Here is a 20,067-nt window from a genome sequence, read left to right on the forward strand (position 1 = left end):
TAAATAATACAGTGCTATGTGGTCTGAGCTTGGTGGAATCCGAGGAAGGGTATATGGAGTAATCATGTGAACAGAAGGCTGAATATAAGTTGAATGCCCAGAGGATCGTCACCCCAGTGCCCTGGTGTTCAAGGGGCACCTGTACTGCCATATATGTATATTTTTTTTGCTCTGACAAATAGATGGAGTCTCAACCTACTGAGTGCTCATCTTTTTACTCTTGAAGAAACCCACTAGGCATGCAGCTGCTGCTGCTGCTAAGTTGCTTCAGTCTTGTCCGACTCTGTGCGACCCCATAGATGACAGCCCCCCAGGCTCCACCGTCCCTAGGATTCTCTAGGCAAGAACACTGGAGTGGGTTGCCATTTCCTTCTCCAATGCATAAAAGTGAAAAGTGAAAGTGAAGTTGCTCAGTTGCTTCCAACTCTTAGTGACCCCATGGAGTGCAGCCTACCAGGCTCCTCCATCCATGGGATTTTCCAGGCAAGAATACTGGAGTGGGTTGCCATTGCCTTCTCCGACCACTAGGCATGGGGGCAGAATAAAAGCTTTGGCTCAAGCACTTCGTAATGGACACACAATCCATATTTACCTGGAATAACTTTTTGTTTCTGTAAGGCTCACAGACCAGTTTTTCCATATTTCCACCAGTGACAAAAGTCAGCACCACGATGGTCATGATTATCCAAGAAAAGAAGAAACTGAATCCAACCCCACTGGAAAAACAAACAAACAGGAAAAAAGTTAATAATTCTACAGGCAGTTATTCACCATTACCAGAACTTACTGATTCACCTATTCCACATATAAAATGACCTGGGACGTCAGCTTTCAGCAGGTTAACCCCGGTTCAGCCTACCCAGGGTGCAGATAGGAAGTGCAAGGTGCGTCTTAAGGGGATACTTGGCCCTGGGTCCCTGGCCTGCCTGCAGCCCGGCACTGGGGCGCAGATGTGGACCTGGGGTCACCTGAGGGAACCAAGGCTGTCTGGTGAGGAGGAAGCTATAAGTTGGTGTCCGTGGAAAATGCTGCCTGTCCTATCAGCAGACAAAGGACACTACACCCGCGCCAGTAGTGAGCCCTGGGGGGCTCAGTACAGAAACAGGATGCCCCCCCCATCTAGCCACCACCCGCTGTAGCCACCCCGAAAGGGCACCCCCTGCGGAGACTCGGGAGGATAGCTAAGGTGCTGGTCGCAGGAATGGTGTCAGTAAGCACAGACTATCTGGCTTTCTTTTCTTTTTTTTTTTTAAAGAGATGAATCTGTAGACATGCTGCCTGCCGTGTAAGATTTTATTTTTAATTTGTAGAATGTTGTGGTAGTTTCAGGTGTACCGCAGCAGAGTAAATTGGTTGTCCCTATACATACGGCCACTGTTTGTGTTTTTTTAGATTCTTTTCCCACATAGCCCATTACAGAACACAGAATCAAGCTCCCTGTGCTATACAGCAGGTGCTTATCAGTTATCTATGTTATATACCGTAGTGTACGCGTGCGTCTACCCCAATCTCCCAGTTTATCCCACCTCCCTTTACTCCCCGGTAACCATATGTTTGTTTAGTCCGTTCATGACTCTGTTGCTGTTTTACAAATAAAAGTTCATTTGTACCCTGTTTTGTTAGATTCCACATAGAAGCAACATCATATAACATACTGAGTGAAGTAACTCAGACCCAGAGAGACCAATCCCACATGGTTTTCTTTAATTAGCACTAATCTTCTGAGGCTCAGAGGACTAGATCTTTGTCGGAAAAACTCCTCTGTGGCCTGGCTCCTCCCTCACCTCTTCAGAGAGGTTCCCTCAGAGCGACTTGAGAGGCTGTGTCCTGGCCTTAAGTCCTCAGTTTTGTCTGTCAAATACAGTGTAATTCTCAGCTTTTAGGGGGTGCGTTTTTTTCAGTTGACTGCAGGAAATGTACTCTGGGGAGTCTGAAAGGGGCAGATGTATTCAGATATTCAGAGGGATGCAGACAGAGAAGCGCTGTGAGGGACAGCCCAAGGTGGCGGGCAGGGGCATCCAGCGGGGAAGCCTGGAGGATCCCGGAGGGAAGGCCACTGAAGGTCTTTAAGCGTGGGAGGAACACGCCCCGACTTCTCTCTGTAAAAACAAGCCCTCTTGGCTGCGTGTGAAGGGTGGATGGACAGGTGCCCACAGTGGAGGGGGTCAGGGAGCTGGCTCTCTCTGGCCCCAGGGGGGCCTGTTGCAGCTGTGAGCGGTGGAGTGGAGTCAAGGGTGAAAGAGGGCTGAACCAGGAGGAAGACACAGGAGGATATGACGAAGACTCGTGTGCTCAAAGTGAAGGGAAGGGAAGTGGAAGGGTGCGCCAGGGCTCGTCAGCAGCAGGGACAGGGAAAGGGGGAGAAGATGGACTTTTACAAGGTCCTGTTTTCCGGGAGACACGGCAGAGGAGATGCTGTGCAGGTGCAGTTTGGCGTTTGGAGCACAGAGGCCTGGGTTACAGACCTACTTTAGGGAGTCAGTGGCTTAGAAATGCTGACTGATCCTTGGGGCTGCAGGGGAAGGCAGGGGCAAGCCTAGGAATGGCTGGGCCTGGGGGCACCTCCCCATTTGAGCAAGAAGTGGTAGAAAGACAGTCAGTAAAGGAGACCAAGGTGGAGGCTCAGGAGGGTGGGAAGGAAACCAGGAGGGTGTGAGGTCACTGGGAGTTATGGCGTGTTTGCAGAAGGAGTGGCAGCTGTTCCGTCCCTGCTGTGACGTTCGAGAAGGACTCAGAGAAGTCCCCTGGGCTGGAGACGCAGAGGTCACTGCTGGCCTGACAGTGACAGTGAGGAATCACGGTGGCTCGGGCTGGGCAGGAGGTGGGAGACCAGGAAAGAGGCAGCAGACGCAGATCTTCATTTTGAGACGTCTGTGCAGAGGCGAGTTAGAGGGGAGGATGGGTTGTCCATGGGGGTTTCCCGTTTTCATTTCTAAAGAGGGGAGAGCCCCGCGGTGTAGCTGATGGACATTCACCCCTGCACCCCACTCAGCCCCTACAATGCTCCCCAGAGCCTCAGAAGACACAGGACCACAGAGAATCCAGGACTCCTCCTTTCGGATCTTTTCACTCAGATCCTCCTGGGAGGCAAGGACTCTTGCTTGGTTGGTAGAGAGACCATGCTTTTGACTGGACAGTATCAACCACTTTCAAAGAGCAGGTGGTGTTTTGGCTTGAAGCTGAACCAAACATACTCTTTCTCATTTCTACAAGCAAGTCAGTGATTAGAAGGAAGAAACAGCATTCTCCTAGTTTGATGAGTCCATCCAGTTGTTGACCAGATGACTCAAAAGATGCAGCATTCTGCCAAGCATAGCAAAGCATGCCATGCTGAAGGGCAGGCTTCGACAGGACAAAAAAGAAATTGCAGACACCCTCAGGGTGCAGACCACCCAGAATGCACCTGACAGCAAGTGATAGCTACCAGCCTTTCCCCTGCTGCTGAGATGGGTCCTATGGCTCCTAAGTCAGAGGTTTACATGTGACTCTAACCGTTTAGAGATCCCTTAACATGAGACTTGAGTATTACATCCAAACTAAGGCGGTTCTCAGCCTCCCATCAGTTTGCTCATGACTATACTTTATTTTATTTTTTTTGAGCTAGATATCACATTTTTTTGCTTTCATTCCCCCAAAAAGTAGAATAGACTTTCATGATAGTTGAACCTTTTCAGGGCAATTGACTTCCTCCCTTCAATAATTAAAATGATGCATTAACAACACATAAATCCACCATGAAAATACTGACAAAATAGCCAAGTGATAGGGTTATTAAATTTTGAACATTAAATTAATCTTCTGTCTGTAGCTGTGGACATTTAAACAAAAGGCTGGGCAAATACACTCTTCCTTGTTGGCTTAATTCCTGAAGTTTAGGCATGTGAGCAAGAAGGCATTTCCATGGGTGGAACTCTGTCCAGCTTTATCCAGTTCTGGCAGACTCCCATGTCATTAGCTTTAAGGTTATTTTTAAAACTTCACTTAAAAAAAAAACAAAAAACCCACAAATGAACCTAACAGAAAGACTCGCAGACATAGAGAAAGACTGGTGCTTGCTCAGGAGCGGGTAGGGCAGGGAGAGGGATGGGCTGGGAGTTTGGGGTCAGTGGATACAAATTATGCCATTTAGGATGGATAAACAACAAGGTCCTACTGTATACACAGGGAACTATATTTAATATCTTGGAATAAACCATCACCAAATAGAATATAAAAAGGAATGTATACATGTGAGTCACTTCGCTGTACAGCGGAAATTAACACATTGTAAATCAACTATGCTTCAATAAAACAAAAACTCATGTGCCTGTATTCATGTGAATAAAGGCGTGTACTACAGTGAAGCCTGAAGCTTTACGGAAATGGCCTTAACTTTAGAGTCACAGCTCATAAGTAGCCAGATTATTATAGTGACCTGCCGGGAGCCGGCATATTGCATATTGAGTGCATATTGCATATTGAGTGAGGATCTGTAATAGCTCAACTGGAATTCTATCACTGCCGGGAGCCAGCGTGAGGCACTCCGCCCATGACAAAGGTCATGAGGAAGGAGGCTCGGCATACGCAAAGGCGTGATCGAGCCTCAGGAGTCCCCCTGGAAATTCTCGAGCATCTACCCCCAAACCAGAGTCTGCCTACTTTCTGCTTTGTGCTTTCACCTACACCTCTGACTTTACGGGGGGCTGTCTCCCACTACCTCTCTCTGAAAAAAGAGTTAGCTTACAGCTCCAGTTAATAATTCTTGGATGTGACAGTGTTTCAACCTACAAACTCCTTTGGAAATCCTCTATCCTGCCTGAATGGGTTTTTCCGGCCACATGTGATTGTTCAGAGCCTCCCAACTGTGAGAGGCAGGAGATGTTCTAAACTGCCTAAACACAGATTCCTTTGAGTAGTTAAAAGATTGATTAGAAATTGTATTGGTGAAGGGTTTTTCACTTGTTGGGCCAATGTTTGCTGCTAAGTCTCCATACTCCTTACCTACTGTGTCCTTGGCAGTGTATTGATTGATATAATGGGTGTATAGAAATGTAAAATGCAGCTTTGTCCAATGCTTTTTTGGAGGCTGGTGCCTGACTTTGGAATAATCACCTTTAGAGAAAAATAAGTTTCTTAAAATGTTAACAGGCCTCCGGGCCAGAAGATGATGTCAATCACCTGAACTTTTGCATATGATAAGTTTGCAGGAAGAAAGCCTGGCTTGCTGCATGACTCTACCCCTTCCCCCATTATCCTCTATGCATAACTTAAGGTATAAAAACTACTTTGGAAAATAAAGTGCGGGCCTTGTTCACTGAAACTTGGTCTCCCCATGTCGCTCTCTCTTTCAACTTCTGGCTGAGTCTCCATCTGGAGCGCGGAACCCACCATGCTTGCTAATTATGCCTGGGCTTCTAAGATCCGACCGGGGAGGCCTCAGTGTCTCCTCTCCTTCGGGAGAACGGAAGGACGCCTGCGGCCTACGTAAGTGGTGCAAACTTCTTGTCTTGAAGTTTTATTGGTCTCCCGCGTAAACCAAGCTACTCAGCCTCTTTTCTCCACTGAATTTTCCTACTGAGCTATCCTTATTTCAGCCGCTTTTCTCCACTGAATTTCCTCACTGAGCTATCCTCATTCTATTACTCTTTGTATCCTTAATTAACGTGTAATTAAGCAGTTGTTTCCTGACCCTCGCCTATGCCGTCTCTCCTTCGAATACCCTGGATCAGCCGGGGCTGGTCCCCGGCAGTGACCCAAAGTTTAAAAAAGCAAATTAATGCATGTCACTATAGACACAAGTAAAGAAATGGCTGTGGTTTGGTTCTCTATGGCCCAAAACACCTCTTCTAAATCTTAACCCTCCCCTGGAGCCTCATCACCACCATCCCCAACTCATTCCCACGAGTTTATAGGAAAAGAGAATATCACAGAGCTTCCCCTCTGGGGAGCATTCCCAGCTTTTACCCCTGGTCACTGGTTTACATTTCTGGCTCCACCTCCACTTCCATCCAGCACATGCCCCCTCTGCTTTGTTATAACCTAGTAAACGGTTTTCTTTACAAAGATAGGAACTTGGCTACGAATCTGACTGAAATAGGGAAAACTGCTCCAGTCTGCGTCACGTTTAGCACCTGCTGGTACCTCGTATCTGATCCCATCACTAATACAGGCTACCTGTCTAACTCCCAAGGGTGCTGGCTCCTCAATCTTTGTTCTAAATCGAGTCTCTAGAGCTTCAGAGTGAACAGTGTCTGGTGTCAGATCAACCTTCAGAAAGTGTCTGGTGAATGCATGGATTGGTAGATAGATTGATAGATAGATAAACAGATGCTGTTGTTTTTTAGTTGCTAAGTTGTGTGTGAGTCTTTTTCGACCCTGTGGACCATAGCCCGACAGGCTCCTCTGCTCATGGAATGTCCCAGGTAAGAATACTGGAGTGGGTTGCCATTTTCTTCTCCAGCAGATCTTCCCAACCCAGGGATCAAACATGCGTCTCCTGCTTTGGCAGGTGGATTCTTTACCATTGAGCCACCAGGGAAGCCCAGAGAGATAGACAGATATGGGGGAAAACAATGAGAATTAAGAAAGCAAACTTGGAAATGATTTCCTGATAGTTGCTTTATGGAGGAGCCTACCATACACACATGAATATACATATAAACATGGATTTTAAGCTTGTCTCTCAAAGTGCCACCGACCTAGAGTTTCCTTGATTTTTATGCTTAATGGAATTTCCCAAACCAATGAAAGCATGATCACATCAGGTCTCCCCTGTCTGTCACTGGAACCCAGAGTGCTTGGCCCGGTGGCCACCGGGTCCCTGTCACACCATGGTCCCCACCTTGTGTTTCCACCCTTCACAGACCAAGGAAGCACCGAGACTCACACCATGAGTAGGAGGCCCCCGGTGTTCGAGATGCAGCCTCGTCTGGTTGGGGTGGCTTTCTGGTCATAGCCCAACGTGCCACACAGCAAGCCCAGGAGGTAAAAAATCAAGATGAGGGTCAGCACGCAGCAGATGACCAAGCAAACCAGCCACCTGGTGGAGCAAACACAGAACAGGCACACGTGAGCGGTGACATCATCGAAACACAAGAGTGCTGGACCCGGGCTGGAGGGGTCCACGCTACCCTTGGCAATCAAACACCACAGTCCTGCTCATTCCTCAGAGGGAGAGTGTGCTGTGAAAAGACGTCTTTTCAGCCCGAGTCCTCCAACCCAACCAAATCAACATTTATCCTGGTTTCAAAGAGCTCTCAAAGGTCATGGGATTATCGCTTTTTCCCCTTCGCTTTAATCCACTGGCCCGGAAGCAGGGTTGACTCAGCCTCTCCGAGGCAACTGACAACCATGCCCCTTAAGGCTTTTCAGTTCTCTCAAGGTTCCTGAGGCTACAAGTGTGGATAATCAGGGTGTTAGAGAAAAGGGTAAGTGATGGATAGAATGCGTATTCAGATAGTTATTGAGGGTGGACCCAGGACAACTCAAGCTTAACATTGATTTACTTCCCCCACCAAACACAACCACAACCACGCCCCTTAAGGCTTTTCAGTTTTCTCAAGGTTCCTGAGGCTGCAAGTGCTTATTATAAAGAGGATGAGATGCAGACAGATCATGCTAGACAACAGATAAGAATTTGGGACTGGTTCCCCTGGTCTTTTATCTAAAATGTTTTGTGATTTTAGGAATACTAGGGACAGCGAGGTGGGGAGTAACCTGTGTTCCTTACTGAGGCAGATACCTTCTACTTGATGAGTGCACTCAACATTTTACAAATTTTCACATCCAGTGAGAACAGTGCATGCTCAGTTGTGTCCGACTCTTTGTGACCCCATGGACTGTAGCCCGCCAGACTCCTCTGCCTGTGGGATTCTCCAGGCAAAGATACTGGAGAGGTGTGCCATTGCCTACTCCAGGGGATCTTCCTGACCCAGGGATCCAACCTGAGTCTCCTGCATCTCCTGCAAGGGCAAGGCGATTCTTTACCACTAGCACCACCTGGGAAGCCCTTAGAATTTTAGGCCCATCCCAAATCAAATGCCTGCAGAATGGGGGTCTCAGTGTTACGGGAGGTCTTGTGAGACACTTGAGGATAAAGGATCCTCAGTTAGGTCTTGCTGGCATTCCTCAAATGTACAGCAACCCAGGAGCATTCAAGGGTAGAAATACTTCCCAATGTTTAAAATGCTAAAAAACAAAGGCTGTACTCTGCAACAAAAGCTGTCACTGCAGGTTTTCATTCAGTTAAGAATAAACTCAATCATTATTAATAATGGGCTTCCCAGGTGGCACTAGCAGTAAAGAACCCGCCTGTCAATGCAGGAGACCTCAGAGAAGAGGGTTTGATCCCTGGGTTGGGAAGACCCCCTGGAGGAGGGCGTGGCACCCCACTCCAGTATTCCTGCCTGAAGAATCCCAAGGATAGCCACCTGCACCTACTCTGTGACGTTTTGTGCCAGATCCCGAGGATACAAATTTAAATAAGCCATGGAATCTGGCCTCAGGGACATTTTACTGTTAATGCATGCCTCATCTGCTTTGTTAAATTTCTTTTTAAAATAAGCTTGTAGTCTCAGGGCATGGGAGGAGGAAGGAAAGGGAGCTGGTATGTAGACCGATCATTGCACCGTTCCTCCCATCTGTACCACTCTGACTTCTAATGAGATTTCAAGTCTACTGGGAAAGGGTCTGTCTTATGTTTGTTTGTAAAGCGTCTGCCTACAATGGGGGAGACCTGGGTTCAATCCCTGGGTTGGGAAGATCCCCTGGAGGAGGAAATGGCAACCCACTCCAGTATTCTTGCCTGGAAAATCCCATGGACGGAGGAGTGTGGTGGGCTGTAGTCCATGGGGTCGCAAAGAGTCGGACACAACTGAGCGACTTCACTTTCTATTCTTTGTTCTGACACCTGCTGGGGTGGCCAAGCCAACATGGTAGGAAAAGGCCGGCTGATACACAGCCATAAGTAAGGGCACAGTCAGGTGGGAGTTAAAACCCACCTTTGCCACGTTGTCCTCAGTCTTGAGTAAGTCACTTCACCTCCCTGAGTCTCAACAAAACAGGATTATAAGCACAACACACCCTGGGGGGTTTCTGTGAGATGCCACATGGAGAGCTCACAGTGGGCGCACTGCGACTCTTCCTAAAGGCTAGCAAGTACTGTTATTGCCTCACTATTTATCTTGTGCTCCTGTATAATAAATATTCCAAGTAGGGATGGCAGTCTCTGCGGTCTCCTGGGTTTAGGCAGCTGGAAGAGCTCCAGTAGTGGTTATGGGGCTGAGCCTTTCAGAGAAGGGATTCCGTCTTGCTTCTCATGTGATCCTGGAGATCCCGTGAGTCTCTCCTGTCCTGTTCTCCCTGAGCTCTTGTCTGAGACATATGCCCACCAGCCTCTCCCAGGACCACATCCTCCCATTAGTGTTTTTCTAAAGGACAAAGAGCTGGGATCCACAGCAGCTTCAGACAAGCCACTGGTTCCAAGGATGCTCTTTCCGTAAGAACCAGCCTCTATGTATTTATTTTATATATGCATAAAGAAAAAAATATTATCTGAATGCTCTTTCTAATTTCTTTTAAATTTTAAAATCCTGTTACATACATTAGATAATTATAACCAAGACTCTGGAAGCCATCAAAATTGCAAATAATTGACTATTTGGCTCAAGAACTTCCAGTCTTCAATATATATATATACACACACACACACACATACATATATACACACACGTATATAATGCTTCGTGAATTTTCATGTCATCCTTTCACAGTGGCCATGCTAGTCTTCTTAGCGTGGTTTCAATTTTAGTACACATGCTGCTGAAGTGAACACATCAACTTCTTAAATGAACTTAAACTAGGGTGAACACATATCACCTTGTGGCCTCTTTGTACAATTTGATGTCTTAAGATGATCCTGGTTATATTGTCAGATTTTCACCCCACTCCCCAGCAAGCTCCACGCTCGTAGTGGAAAAGCTCAAAGAGGGCACTGACCTGTATGAATCGCATTCTTCCATAGTGGGTAAATAGTGGAGGATATAATCTTCAGAGTCATTAATGTAATGGACGAAATTCGACAGTGTCTTCTGAATAGGAATCTTCGTGCTTATATTTTTGACATCAGATTGAAGGGAATTCAAGGTCTTTTTAAACTCTGAAAACAAAGATGCCTCGGTTATGCATTTTCATAGAGGAGACAAGACACTTAGTTTTGAAACGTAACTGAAAAGCTTGAACCACTCCTAGTTCCTCCCATGTTATGCAGATGTTTAAAATATGAGAAGATCCTACAACAAGCGTGAATGCAGCCAAGTCTATTGAAAAGCAATTAACAAAAGAGCAAGCTATGAGAGCTGACTTAAATGACATGGTGTGAAATCAAGCCAGAGTTTTCTACTTATTTCACTAAAAAAAGAAAAGCAAAATGGACCAAGTGGCTAAACTGTACTGTGTGCCTACAGCAGACAAGGCATTTTTACATATGTTAACTCATTTCTCATTCCCAAGTCACTAACAGGGATGCTGGGCTCGTAGGGGTTAAATCACTTGACCATATGTCTGTTTTTCAGAAAGCACTAGAAATGGGATTAAAAACTCAGGTTCACCTACCTATAAAGCTTCTGTTAAATGATTTTGCAAACAAAACAAAACAAAACTATTTAATAATATAAGAATCCCTCCATCTACAAAATAGCACTGAGGAACACAGTAATTCTCCAGGAACAGTTTTTTGAACACGTGACCTCAGGTGACATTTTTGTTAAAATTGTATTTGACTCATACAAATTGAATCTTGCTAAAGTCTACCTGTGTCTCCTACATGCAAAAAGCAGTACTATTCCCAGTGGTCAGTTTCTATTAACATGTATCCTAATCTCTCAGGGAGGTTATGTTGCATCTTTCTGGAATGTGTGTGATCATCAGGGCAGGTCCTGGGATCAAAGTCAGCAGGGGTGGGGACCATGACCACTCACTAAGACCTGAAGGGGGCCTCATCCACAGTGATTCTTGATGGGGGACATCCCAGAAACATACTCATCGGTCAAGGTCTGCTGATTCTGAAAGGCAGATACATGTCTCTGCAGCAGTGGAACCAAGACTGGCAGGTCTCAGGATGCGATCCAGGGCTCCTGGTGAACTTCCGGGAGCTGGGAGCACCATCCAAAAGGAAATGACGTCTCACTGGTGGGAATTTTTTGTTTGAAATTGTGTGGTTCACCTCCGTGTGAATCCTCAGGAGCTCCTAGGAGTCAGAGTGGGTGGACGTCTCCTCCACATGACTCATGCCTAGAGACCCCAGGACCCTCCACCCGGAGACTCTGTAAGTCTCTCTTTTTTTAAATTAATTAATGTGTTTATTTTTGATTGCCCTGGGTCTTCATTGCTTTGCGCAGGCTTCCTCCAGTTGAACGGGGGCTACTCTTCACTGAGGTCTGCGGGCTCCTCGTCACGGTGGCGTCTCTTGCCGCAGAGCACAAGGCACACAAGCTTCAGTAGCTGCAGCACTCAGGCTCAGTAACTGTGGCTCGCGAGCCCCAGAGCACTCTGGTCTTCCGGCTCTTGCAGGACCAGGGCTCGAACCCATGTTCCCGACATGGCAGGCAGATTGTTATCCGCTATGCCACCAGGCAAGTCCTCCAGGTCTCTTTGTTCACCCTGAGATTTCTGGGGGTTAATACACGTGGCATCCAACCAGTCCATCCTAAAGGAGATCAGTCCTGGGTGTTCATTGGAAGGACTGATGTTGAAACTGAAGCTCCATTACTTTGGCCACCTGATGTGAAGAGCTGACTCATTGGAAAAAGACCCTGATGCTGGGAAAGATTGAGGGCTGGAGGAGAAGGGGATGACAGAGGATGAGATGGTTGGATGGCATCACTGACTCAATGGACATGGGGTTGGGTGAACTCTGGGAGTTGGTGATGGACAGGGAGGCCTGGCGTGCTGCGGTTCATGGGGTCGCAAAGAAGTCGGACACAACTGAGCGACTGAGCTGAACTGAACACGTGGCATATAGATATCCCCTCTCCTAAGTGCAGTTTCCTCGTCTCCGAATCGGGCCCCTTCCGCTTCTCTGCTGTGTTCCTCCCCACACTCCGCAGCCTTGGTGACTCTGTACAGAGCTGCTGCCCTCTCGGCAAATACCTTCTTCCAGCTTCAGTTCGGACGTTGCTTCCTCCGGGAAGCCTTCCACTATTCTCTCCGGCCTCTGGGTCCCTTGCACACACCTCACCAGGTTCCCAGAGGGTGTTAAAAGCCAGCTGTAGGGTTCATGCCCAGCTGTAGGGTACGCAGGGGTCATGCCTCCCTCACCTCCCATCCCCAGAACCCAGCAGCAGCAGGCACACAGCAGGCAATCATGGGCACTAAAGGTTATTTGTTTGGGAAGGACATGAAAACCCTCACTTGTCTTCAACCTGGGGGGCAGCAGGGGGCGCTCGCTCAGACTCAAGAAAACTCTGGCTCGTGTTCAGGCGATGGCAGTGTGTATACCCGGCCTCGCGCATGCAAACTGCGCACCCTGCTTGGCCAGACTTACAAGGGAGGGTGGCACGTATTGGCAGAGGAAGTCCAGGAAGAAGAAACAAAGAGAATAAACACAGAGATTAGTAAGCAAGTGGCTCTCAGATGTACAGTGTGGGTTATCCCTCAGATGCCGGCATAGGAAAGCCAGAACTCTGTCTTGAATGCTGCTGCTGCTGCTAAGTCACTTCAGTCGTGTCCGACTCTGTGTGACCCCATAGACGGCAGCCCACCAGGCCCCGCCATCCCTGGGATTCTCCAGGCAAGAACACTGGAGTGGGTTGCCATTTCCTCCTCCAATGCATGAAAGTGAAAAGTGAAAGTGAAGTTGCTCAGTCGTGTCCGACTCTTAGCGACCCCATGGACTGCAGCCTACCAGGCTCCTCCGTCCATGGGATTTTCCAGGCAAGAGTACTGGAGTGGGGTGCCACTGCCTTCTCTGTCTTGAATAGGTCAGTATTTTAAAGCAGAATCTTAAACGGAAGGGAAACCACAGAACACCCAAAGCACTATGTATTAGGAGAAAATCCTTTTTACTCAAAGTCTTAATGGGTTGAAAGAACAGTATTAGGGAAAAAAAAAATCAAATACCTCCAACACAACATTTTAAAACCACTCCATCAACAGGTCTTCCCTGGTGGCTCAGCTGGGAAAGGACCCACCTGAAAATGCGGGAGACCTGGGTTCGATCCCTGGGTTGGGAAGATCCCCCAGAGTAAAGGAAAGGCTACCCACTCCAATATTCTGACCTGGAGAATTCCCTGGATAGTATAGTTCATGGGGTTGCAAAGAGCGACTTTCACTTCACCATCAACAGATAAAAAGAAGCACTAAGAAGATGATTTAAAGAAAGAGAGGGGATAGCCTTACACAGCTTCAGAGATGTGTCCCCTTAGCAAACAGCCCAGGGGACTCCACACTCTTGCACAAAGAATTGTTTATACTGTGTTCTTTCTCTGTACCTTCACCCTAGGTACGACCACCTGAATTCACTGTGACTTGGTCGCTTGAGATCAGTGGGATTCTCTTGACATCACTTCTGCCTCTCCAAAAGTGTAAGCACCTTAAGACCCTAGAGCAGCATGACGTCAACCTCCCTAGGGCAGCATGACATCAGCCTCAGAAGCAGACCAATGTTTTCCTAAAGAGACAAAATAAGTCCCTAGACAGAGTGTTCCTTTAAAAAATCAATTTAAACTCTTTTAGGAAATACATTTACAGTGAAAACAACCCAGATCTGACCTTCCAGACTAAGCTATGCCTGTTGTTGGCTCTTATAGTGTCTGGCAGGTTATCATCACAGTCTGACCCTCAGCCCTGCAGCTTCCAGCCACAGGAGGATGTTAATCTGTGTTTAATAGGAGTATTTTTTTTTAATTGATATCATTTGGTGAAGGTAGCATTATTGAAATACTCATTATTTAGTTTTGTAGTTTGGGGTTTCAGTGAGAGAATTTTTTTTTTTTAAAGAGGGAAAAAGAACAATTCTTAATAATGCATTTCTTTGTGCTAACCAGCCAACTCTTAACAAGGAGACACAATTACTTCTAACCAGCAATCTCACCTGATATGAAGTCCCTGGTTTGATTTTGCACTTCCTCAGGTATGTCAGAAAGAGATTCATTGGCCTAAAGAAGGTTCAAATAAAATCATTATACAGAGTAAGTAGAAGAGCATTTCATAGTATTCATGTTCAGCATAGAATGGAAAACAGAAGCAAAATTCAACGTTTATCTTACGGCTGAAATGATCATGACATGGTCATTAAAAGTCTAAAAAAAAATATTTCCCTTTAGAGAGGACTTGCTTTAATTTGTATCCATTAAAAGTTTTTAATTTTCAGTTCACGTTAAATGTTTCCATGTATTTATCCCAGTGTTTCTTAGCTGGGGGCAACTTTGTCCCCCAGGAGGTATCTGACAATGTCTGGAGATGTTCTGGTTATCACAACTGATAATGTCCTTGCCGTTGGCGGGGATCAGCCAGGGATGCTAATAAATACTTGACAGTGTGCAGGACCAGTCAGAGTGCCCTGAGGTTAAGAAACCCTGATCTGTGCAATGTGTCACATGTAGCTATGAAGTGAAACTCTAAAAGCAGAATCTTGTTTTCCAAGGCATTGCATGATAAAATTGGAGATCTAGTCTCAGGGAGAATAGTGATGTCCTAAAACACAACTTAGAAAGGATACAAACTGTAGTGAGGCTCAAATGAAAATCAAAGCAGCCATGCCAAGCTCTCTCACTCTTGGGCTAAACCCATGAAAGGACAATGTCATTATTTCCAAGTAGCTTACCTAAAGAGCCAGACTTCTGTCTAGAAGGGGTTTAATTGTGTTTCTTAACTGTCTGCTGGTGTATTTAGACATCTGTTAGGGAACGCTGTAGTGATTACAACCTCTTACGAACCGAATGTCTGTCTCCCTGGAATGTATATGTTGAAATCTTGACCCCCAAAGTGATGGAATTAGGAGGTGGGGTCTTTGGGACGTGATTATCTCATGAGGGTGGAGCCTCCATGAACAAGATTAGTGCCCTGTTAAAGGGGACCCCAGAGAGCTCTCTCTACTTGGTGAGGATACAGTGTGAAAACCTAGAAGAGGTCCCCCTCGTCTGAACCCAACCAGGCTGGCAACCTGATCTTTGACCTCTAGCCACAAGAACTGGTCAGAAATACATTTCCATTGTTTATAAACCACCTGGTCTATGATAGTCTCTTATAGAAGTCCAGGCTTCTCGGGTGGCTCACCGGTAAAGAACCCGCCTGCCAATGCAGGAAACATAAGAGACGTGGGTTCCATTCCTGGGTCAGGAAGATCCCCAGGAGAAGGAAATGGCAACTCCAGTATTCCTGCCTGGGATATCCCTAGGACAGAGGAGCCTGGCATGCTGCAGTCCCTGGGGTGGGAAAAAGTCGGACATGACTTAGTGACTCAACAACAACAATCTAAGTTACAAACTTTATAAGATTTGTGGTGACAAGTTCCCACTTTAGCTTAGCACCATTGATGGCATAAAAAGGAAGTTCATGACTTGTGTTTCCTCAAAAGCTGCTAAGCCACCCGCACACTGGTGCCTGCAGTGGCTTTGGCACAGCTGACCTCCACATTTATCTGTGTTTGGACTTGGGGAGGTCAACCATCATAAGAGGTTTAACGTCTAGAAAAGGATTTACAGATCTTCTGATTCCATTTCTTAATTTAACAAACAAGATGACATCAGAGTGCAGAGACCGAGAGTTTCTAACGACTTGTCTAAGGGGACACTTACTTTGTTAGCACACGTAGATGAGTGTTTGATAGATAGCTGATGACTTCTTTTATGTTCACGCTTAGAAGATGGAGTTGAGAATAAAGCTATTCTCTCCCTCTTCAGCTCTTGGGGAAATTCCAGTATTCTGGACCAAGGTGGTCCCTGTCTTTTTTAAGGGTTTAAAGTCTTGTGGGACAACCAAGACAGGAAAGCAATAGTCACTGTGATGAGGAACTTAACAAAGAATATTTGCGATGCTCTAAGAGTGTATTAAAAAAGGGTTCTGATCTGGTCAAGATGCCCAGGAAAGGCCTCATTAAGAAGGTGAAATATAAAACTTCAGGTAGCTACGAGTAGCCCAAGAAGCTGGGCAAAGGACAGGGAGAAGAAAAAAAAAAACGCCAGGCAGAGCACACAGTCTGCATATGAGCAGAAGTGAGGAGGGGCACCACGTGGCTGCCTCCCTGGCAGAGTGTGAGAGCGCCTTGAGTGAGAACCAGCACAACGTCCGCCATGACACCCATCTGGTCCTGCAGGATAAGATCCATCACCCTTCTTGGCAACTCGGCTCCAGAATGTCTCTGCTTTTTCGCTGTTACCTAGTACCTTATGCATTACTCTACTCTTGAAAATAATCTAAAATAAGCTACCGTGTGTTTTTTTTTTTCCTCTAAAGACCATACCTTTTGGACCAGGCCGGACAAATCTGTTTGAAGAAGTCCATCAAGCTGAGTAATGTGTCCATCCAAAGATGGGAGCTGAAATTTTATAAAACAAAGTATAAGGCCAAGTAGTTACCCCGCATCCCCAATTCTTTGTCATAAGCAAGGGATCTTCTTAAATTCAACTCCTGAGACATCTATATTATAAAGGGTGTGACCTATGTTTCTTCTGAACAGCAGCATATTGTTGGAGGAAAACCACTGGCTCAGAATGGACCCTACAAGTACTGATTTTACATGTTTGGAGGTCTCCCATAGCAGTCAGCTAAAAGTGAGGGCAAGAAATCTAACACAGATTGAATACATGTGACCTCACATGTGATTGAATACCGGGACTAAATGTTGTTGAATACAGTTGTAAACAGCTTCTTAAAAAATAGCCTTATAAAGAGAATCCCTGGTGGGTCTGTGCTGAAGAATCCACCTGCCAACGCAGGAGACGTGAGCTTGATCCTGGGTCAGGAAGACACCCTGGAGAAGGAAATGGCAACCCACTCCAGTGTTCTTGCCTGGGAAATCCCATGGAGAGGAGCCTGGCAGGCTACAGTCAGTGGGGTTGCAAGAGGTGGATGTGACTTAGCAGTGAAGCCACAGAGTCTTCACAAATGTCAGTGCCACCAAAGAAATACTGAGAACCTGTTCCAGGTTAAAGGAACTAAAGACACACGACAACTAAAGACAATGTATACCCCAGACCGGACCTGGAGCTGGGAAAGAGAAATCAATTTTAAAGCGCACTTTTAAAGAAAAATCAGCAAATTTTGAATATAAACTGTGGATTAGATGGTGGTATTGGATCAGTATTATGTTACCTTAATTTTGGTAGTCATAATCATTATGTAAAGTTAGGAAACACATCAAAATATTTAAAGGGTAAAAAAGCATCATGTCTACATCTCTCCTCTAAATGACTGAGAAAAGAACAGAATGCCTAGTATTGTACCCATATAGATGATAGTATGAACAGATGACAGGTACATCCATACGTGGATAAAATAGTATAATTAAACAAATGGAGCAAAGTGTTGACAACTGGTGAATCTAGGTAAAAAAATGTAGACAGGGAAACTGGTACCATTGTTACAAATTCTCTGCATGTTTTTTAAAGCACATCAGAATTAAAAGTTACTCCCAAAAGGACTCAATATCAAAGAATTTAGATGCAAGGATACATCCTACGTATTGCTGTTCGATGACAACAAAAGTTATTGTAGTAGATTCAACACAAATGTTGAATGTGAAGTGTTTGAATAAAACTGATTCACGAAATATGAGAGTGAGAAAAATCTAACTATATTAAAACACTGTTTTACATAAGTGTGACATGTACATATCACTGGGCTTCCCCAGTGGCTCAATGCTACAGAGGCCACCTGCTAACACAGGAGATGCGTGTTCAATTCCCAGGACAAGAAGATCCCCTGGAGGAAGAAATGGCAACCCATTCCAGTATCCTTGTCTGGAGAATCCCATGGACAGAGGAGCCTGGTGGGCTACAGTCCATGGGATTACAAAGAGTCAGACAAACCTTAATGACTGAGCCCGCACACAGGTACGTATCACTATAATGAAACATTAAAAATATAAGTACTCATGATTATTTTATCTACATCCCCTCTATATTTTCAAGTTGCTCCAAAGCCTTTCTTTTTCTAATCTTGAGATTGTTGAGATATTACCTTATATTTTGGTATCTGTGGTTAATATTACTAGGCCTATCATTTAAAAGCACATTTTAATTTTTAAATGTCTGCAAAAAGGCATTCTGCTTCCTTTTTCATTTTTAAAGCTGAATTCATCACAGATACATTGGTCCCAATGCAGAGAGGGAAAGGGGGAGAAGCAATGCCAGGATTGGGAATGAAGAGGTACAAAGTACTGTGGATAAAATGAGTTAAAGGATTCACTGTACAACACAGGGAATATAGCCAATATTTTTAAAAAACACACACTGAAATTGTCAAAGTAAAATAAACAGAGAAAGAACGGTGGGGAGCTGAACTCATGCTGAGGGTGGCGGTGTACGCTCGGTCGTTTCTGGCTCTTGGTGACCCCACAGACTGTAGCCCACCAGGCTCCTCTGTCCGAGGGATTCTCCAGGCAGGAATACTGGTGTGGGTTGCCGTGCCCTCCTCCAGGGTATCTTCCCCACCCCAGGATCGACCCTGCGTCTCCTGGGTCCTGCACATCGGCAGGTGGATTCTTGACCACTGGCGCCACCCTGCAGGCAGCTCATTCATCCTGATACGTTTTGAGCAACGAATGGCAGAGAACTCTCAGGGAGCATTTCCCATCCTCCCTTCTCTCCAGCTGCAGCCATTCCGACGTGGTGGCCACATAACCAGGAAGGCTGACAGAGATCCCCACTCCCCCCGGCCACCGGTCCCCTGGTGGCTGACCACGCTGAAGCCTCCCCAGCCGTCCCAGTGACGCTGCCCTGGAGCAGGACTCCCCTCTCCTCACGTGATCAAAATTGGCACTGCCATCCAGGACGCTCAGAGACTTCCTGATGCTGTCGCACGTGGGCGCCACTACAGGTGAGGAGCACTGGGGATCCATGAGCGTTTGCTCCATGCTCGTTTTCACGTCTCTCAGGCTGGTGCGAAGTTGTGCAGATGACTGCTTCATGTCCGTTAAGACAGTGTTCGTTCGGACCAGGGCATCTCTATTAGTTTTCATGTCTGTTAGGAACACAGCCCGCTTCAGAACAGAGGCACCTGCTGGGCTGACCAGTGGGGGGAAAAATCCCTTCCATCTACAAAAGGACCTTAAAGGAACTTGAGATCAACTTGCACCCAGGAGAACCCGCTGTGATGGGCAGACTGACAGGGGAATACAGGGCTACCATGGCCCCGTCTGCCTCTGCCAGCAACTCCAGCCAGCTCAGTTCCCCCACCTGGGGGCTCCTTCAGACACACAGGGGCGAATATCAACCTGGGAATGGGACTGGGACTCATGCGCGCAGCATTAAGTGGCTGGCATTGGAGCAGCAGCCACAAGAAAAGGTGTCCCCACCCTAGCCTTGCCCGGCCTTGAGGAAGTCAGCCCAGACACCGCCAATCCCAGGTAGTTTTAATTCACAGAAAACCTGATGACACCCAGACAGATCTTAGCGATGGATACTAAAAAAGCTGGAAGTAGACACAGCAAGAGATCACAGAGTTGGTCCCTTAGATGCCGAATCTAAAAAGACATGATACAAATGAACTGACTGACAAAACAGACTCACAGACGTAGAGAAAGGCTTTATGGTTAACAGACTCATAGACATAGAGAGTGAATTTATGGCTGCCAACGGGGGAAGGAGCAGCAGGAAATGGCAACCCACTCCAGTATTCTTGCCTAGAGAATCCTGTGGACAGAGGAGCCTGGGGGCTGCTGTCCACGGGGTCGCACAGAGTCAGACACGGCTGAAGCGACTTAGCAGCAGCAGCGGCAGGGGGGAAGGGTGGGGGGAAGGGATACTCATGGACATGGACATGGGATGGACATGTACACACTGCGATATTTAAAATGGATAACCAACAAGGACCTACTGTGTAGCACAGGGAACTCTGCTCAGTGTGATGTGGCAGCCTGGATGGGAGTGG

The 20,067-nt window shown here is 46.5% G+C and overlaps 1 protein-coding gene and 1 non-coding gene across 2 annotated transcripts in view; both read right to left on the reverse strand.

Annotated features, from left to right (window-relative positions):
- The window catches only part of PROM1 (prominin 1), a 53,764-nt gene that overhangs the window by 25,592 nt on the left and 8,105 nt on the right, over positions 1-20,067 (reverse strand). Inside the window, exons 4-9 of the mRNA XM_055589157.1 lie at positions 18,941-19,158; positions 16,439-16,513; positions 14,069-14,132; positions 9,976-10,135; positions 6,866-7,018; positions 593-716 (exon numbers count right to left, since the gene is read on the reverse strand). Coding sequence (XP_055445132.1) covers positions 593-716; positions 6,866-7,018; positions 9,976-10,135; positions 14,069-14,132; positions 16,439-16,513; positions 18,941-19,158 — 794 coding nt within the window. The remainder of the gene's footprint in view (positions 1-592; positions 717-6,865; positions 7,019-9,975; positions 10,136-14,068; positions 14,133-16,438; positions 16,514-18,940; positions 19,159-20,067) is intronic.
- Positions 9,705-9,811, reverse strand: LOC129658259 (U6 spliceosomal RNA). Its single transcript, XR_008717351.1, has one exon. It is a non-coding gene; the product is annotated as a U6 spliceosomal RNA (small nuclear RNA).

The sequence above is a fragment of the Bubalus kerabau genome, chromosome 7 (genome assembly GCF_029407905.1).
Source record: "Bubalus kerabau isolate K-KA32 ecotype Philippines breed swamp buffalo chromosome 7, PCC_UOA_SB_1v2, whole genome shotgun sequence".
In the NCBI taxonomy this organism is placed as follows: Eukaryota; Metazoa; Chordata; class Mammalia; order Artiodactyla; family Bovidae; genus Bubalus; species Bubalus kerabau.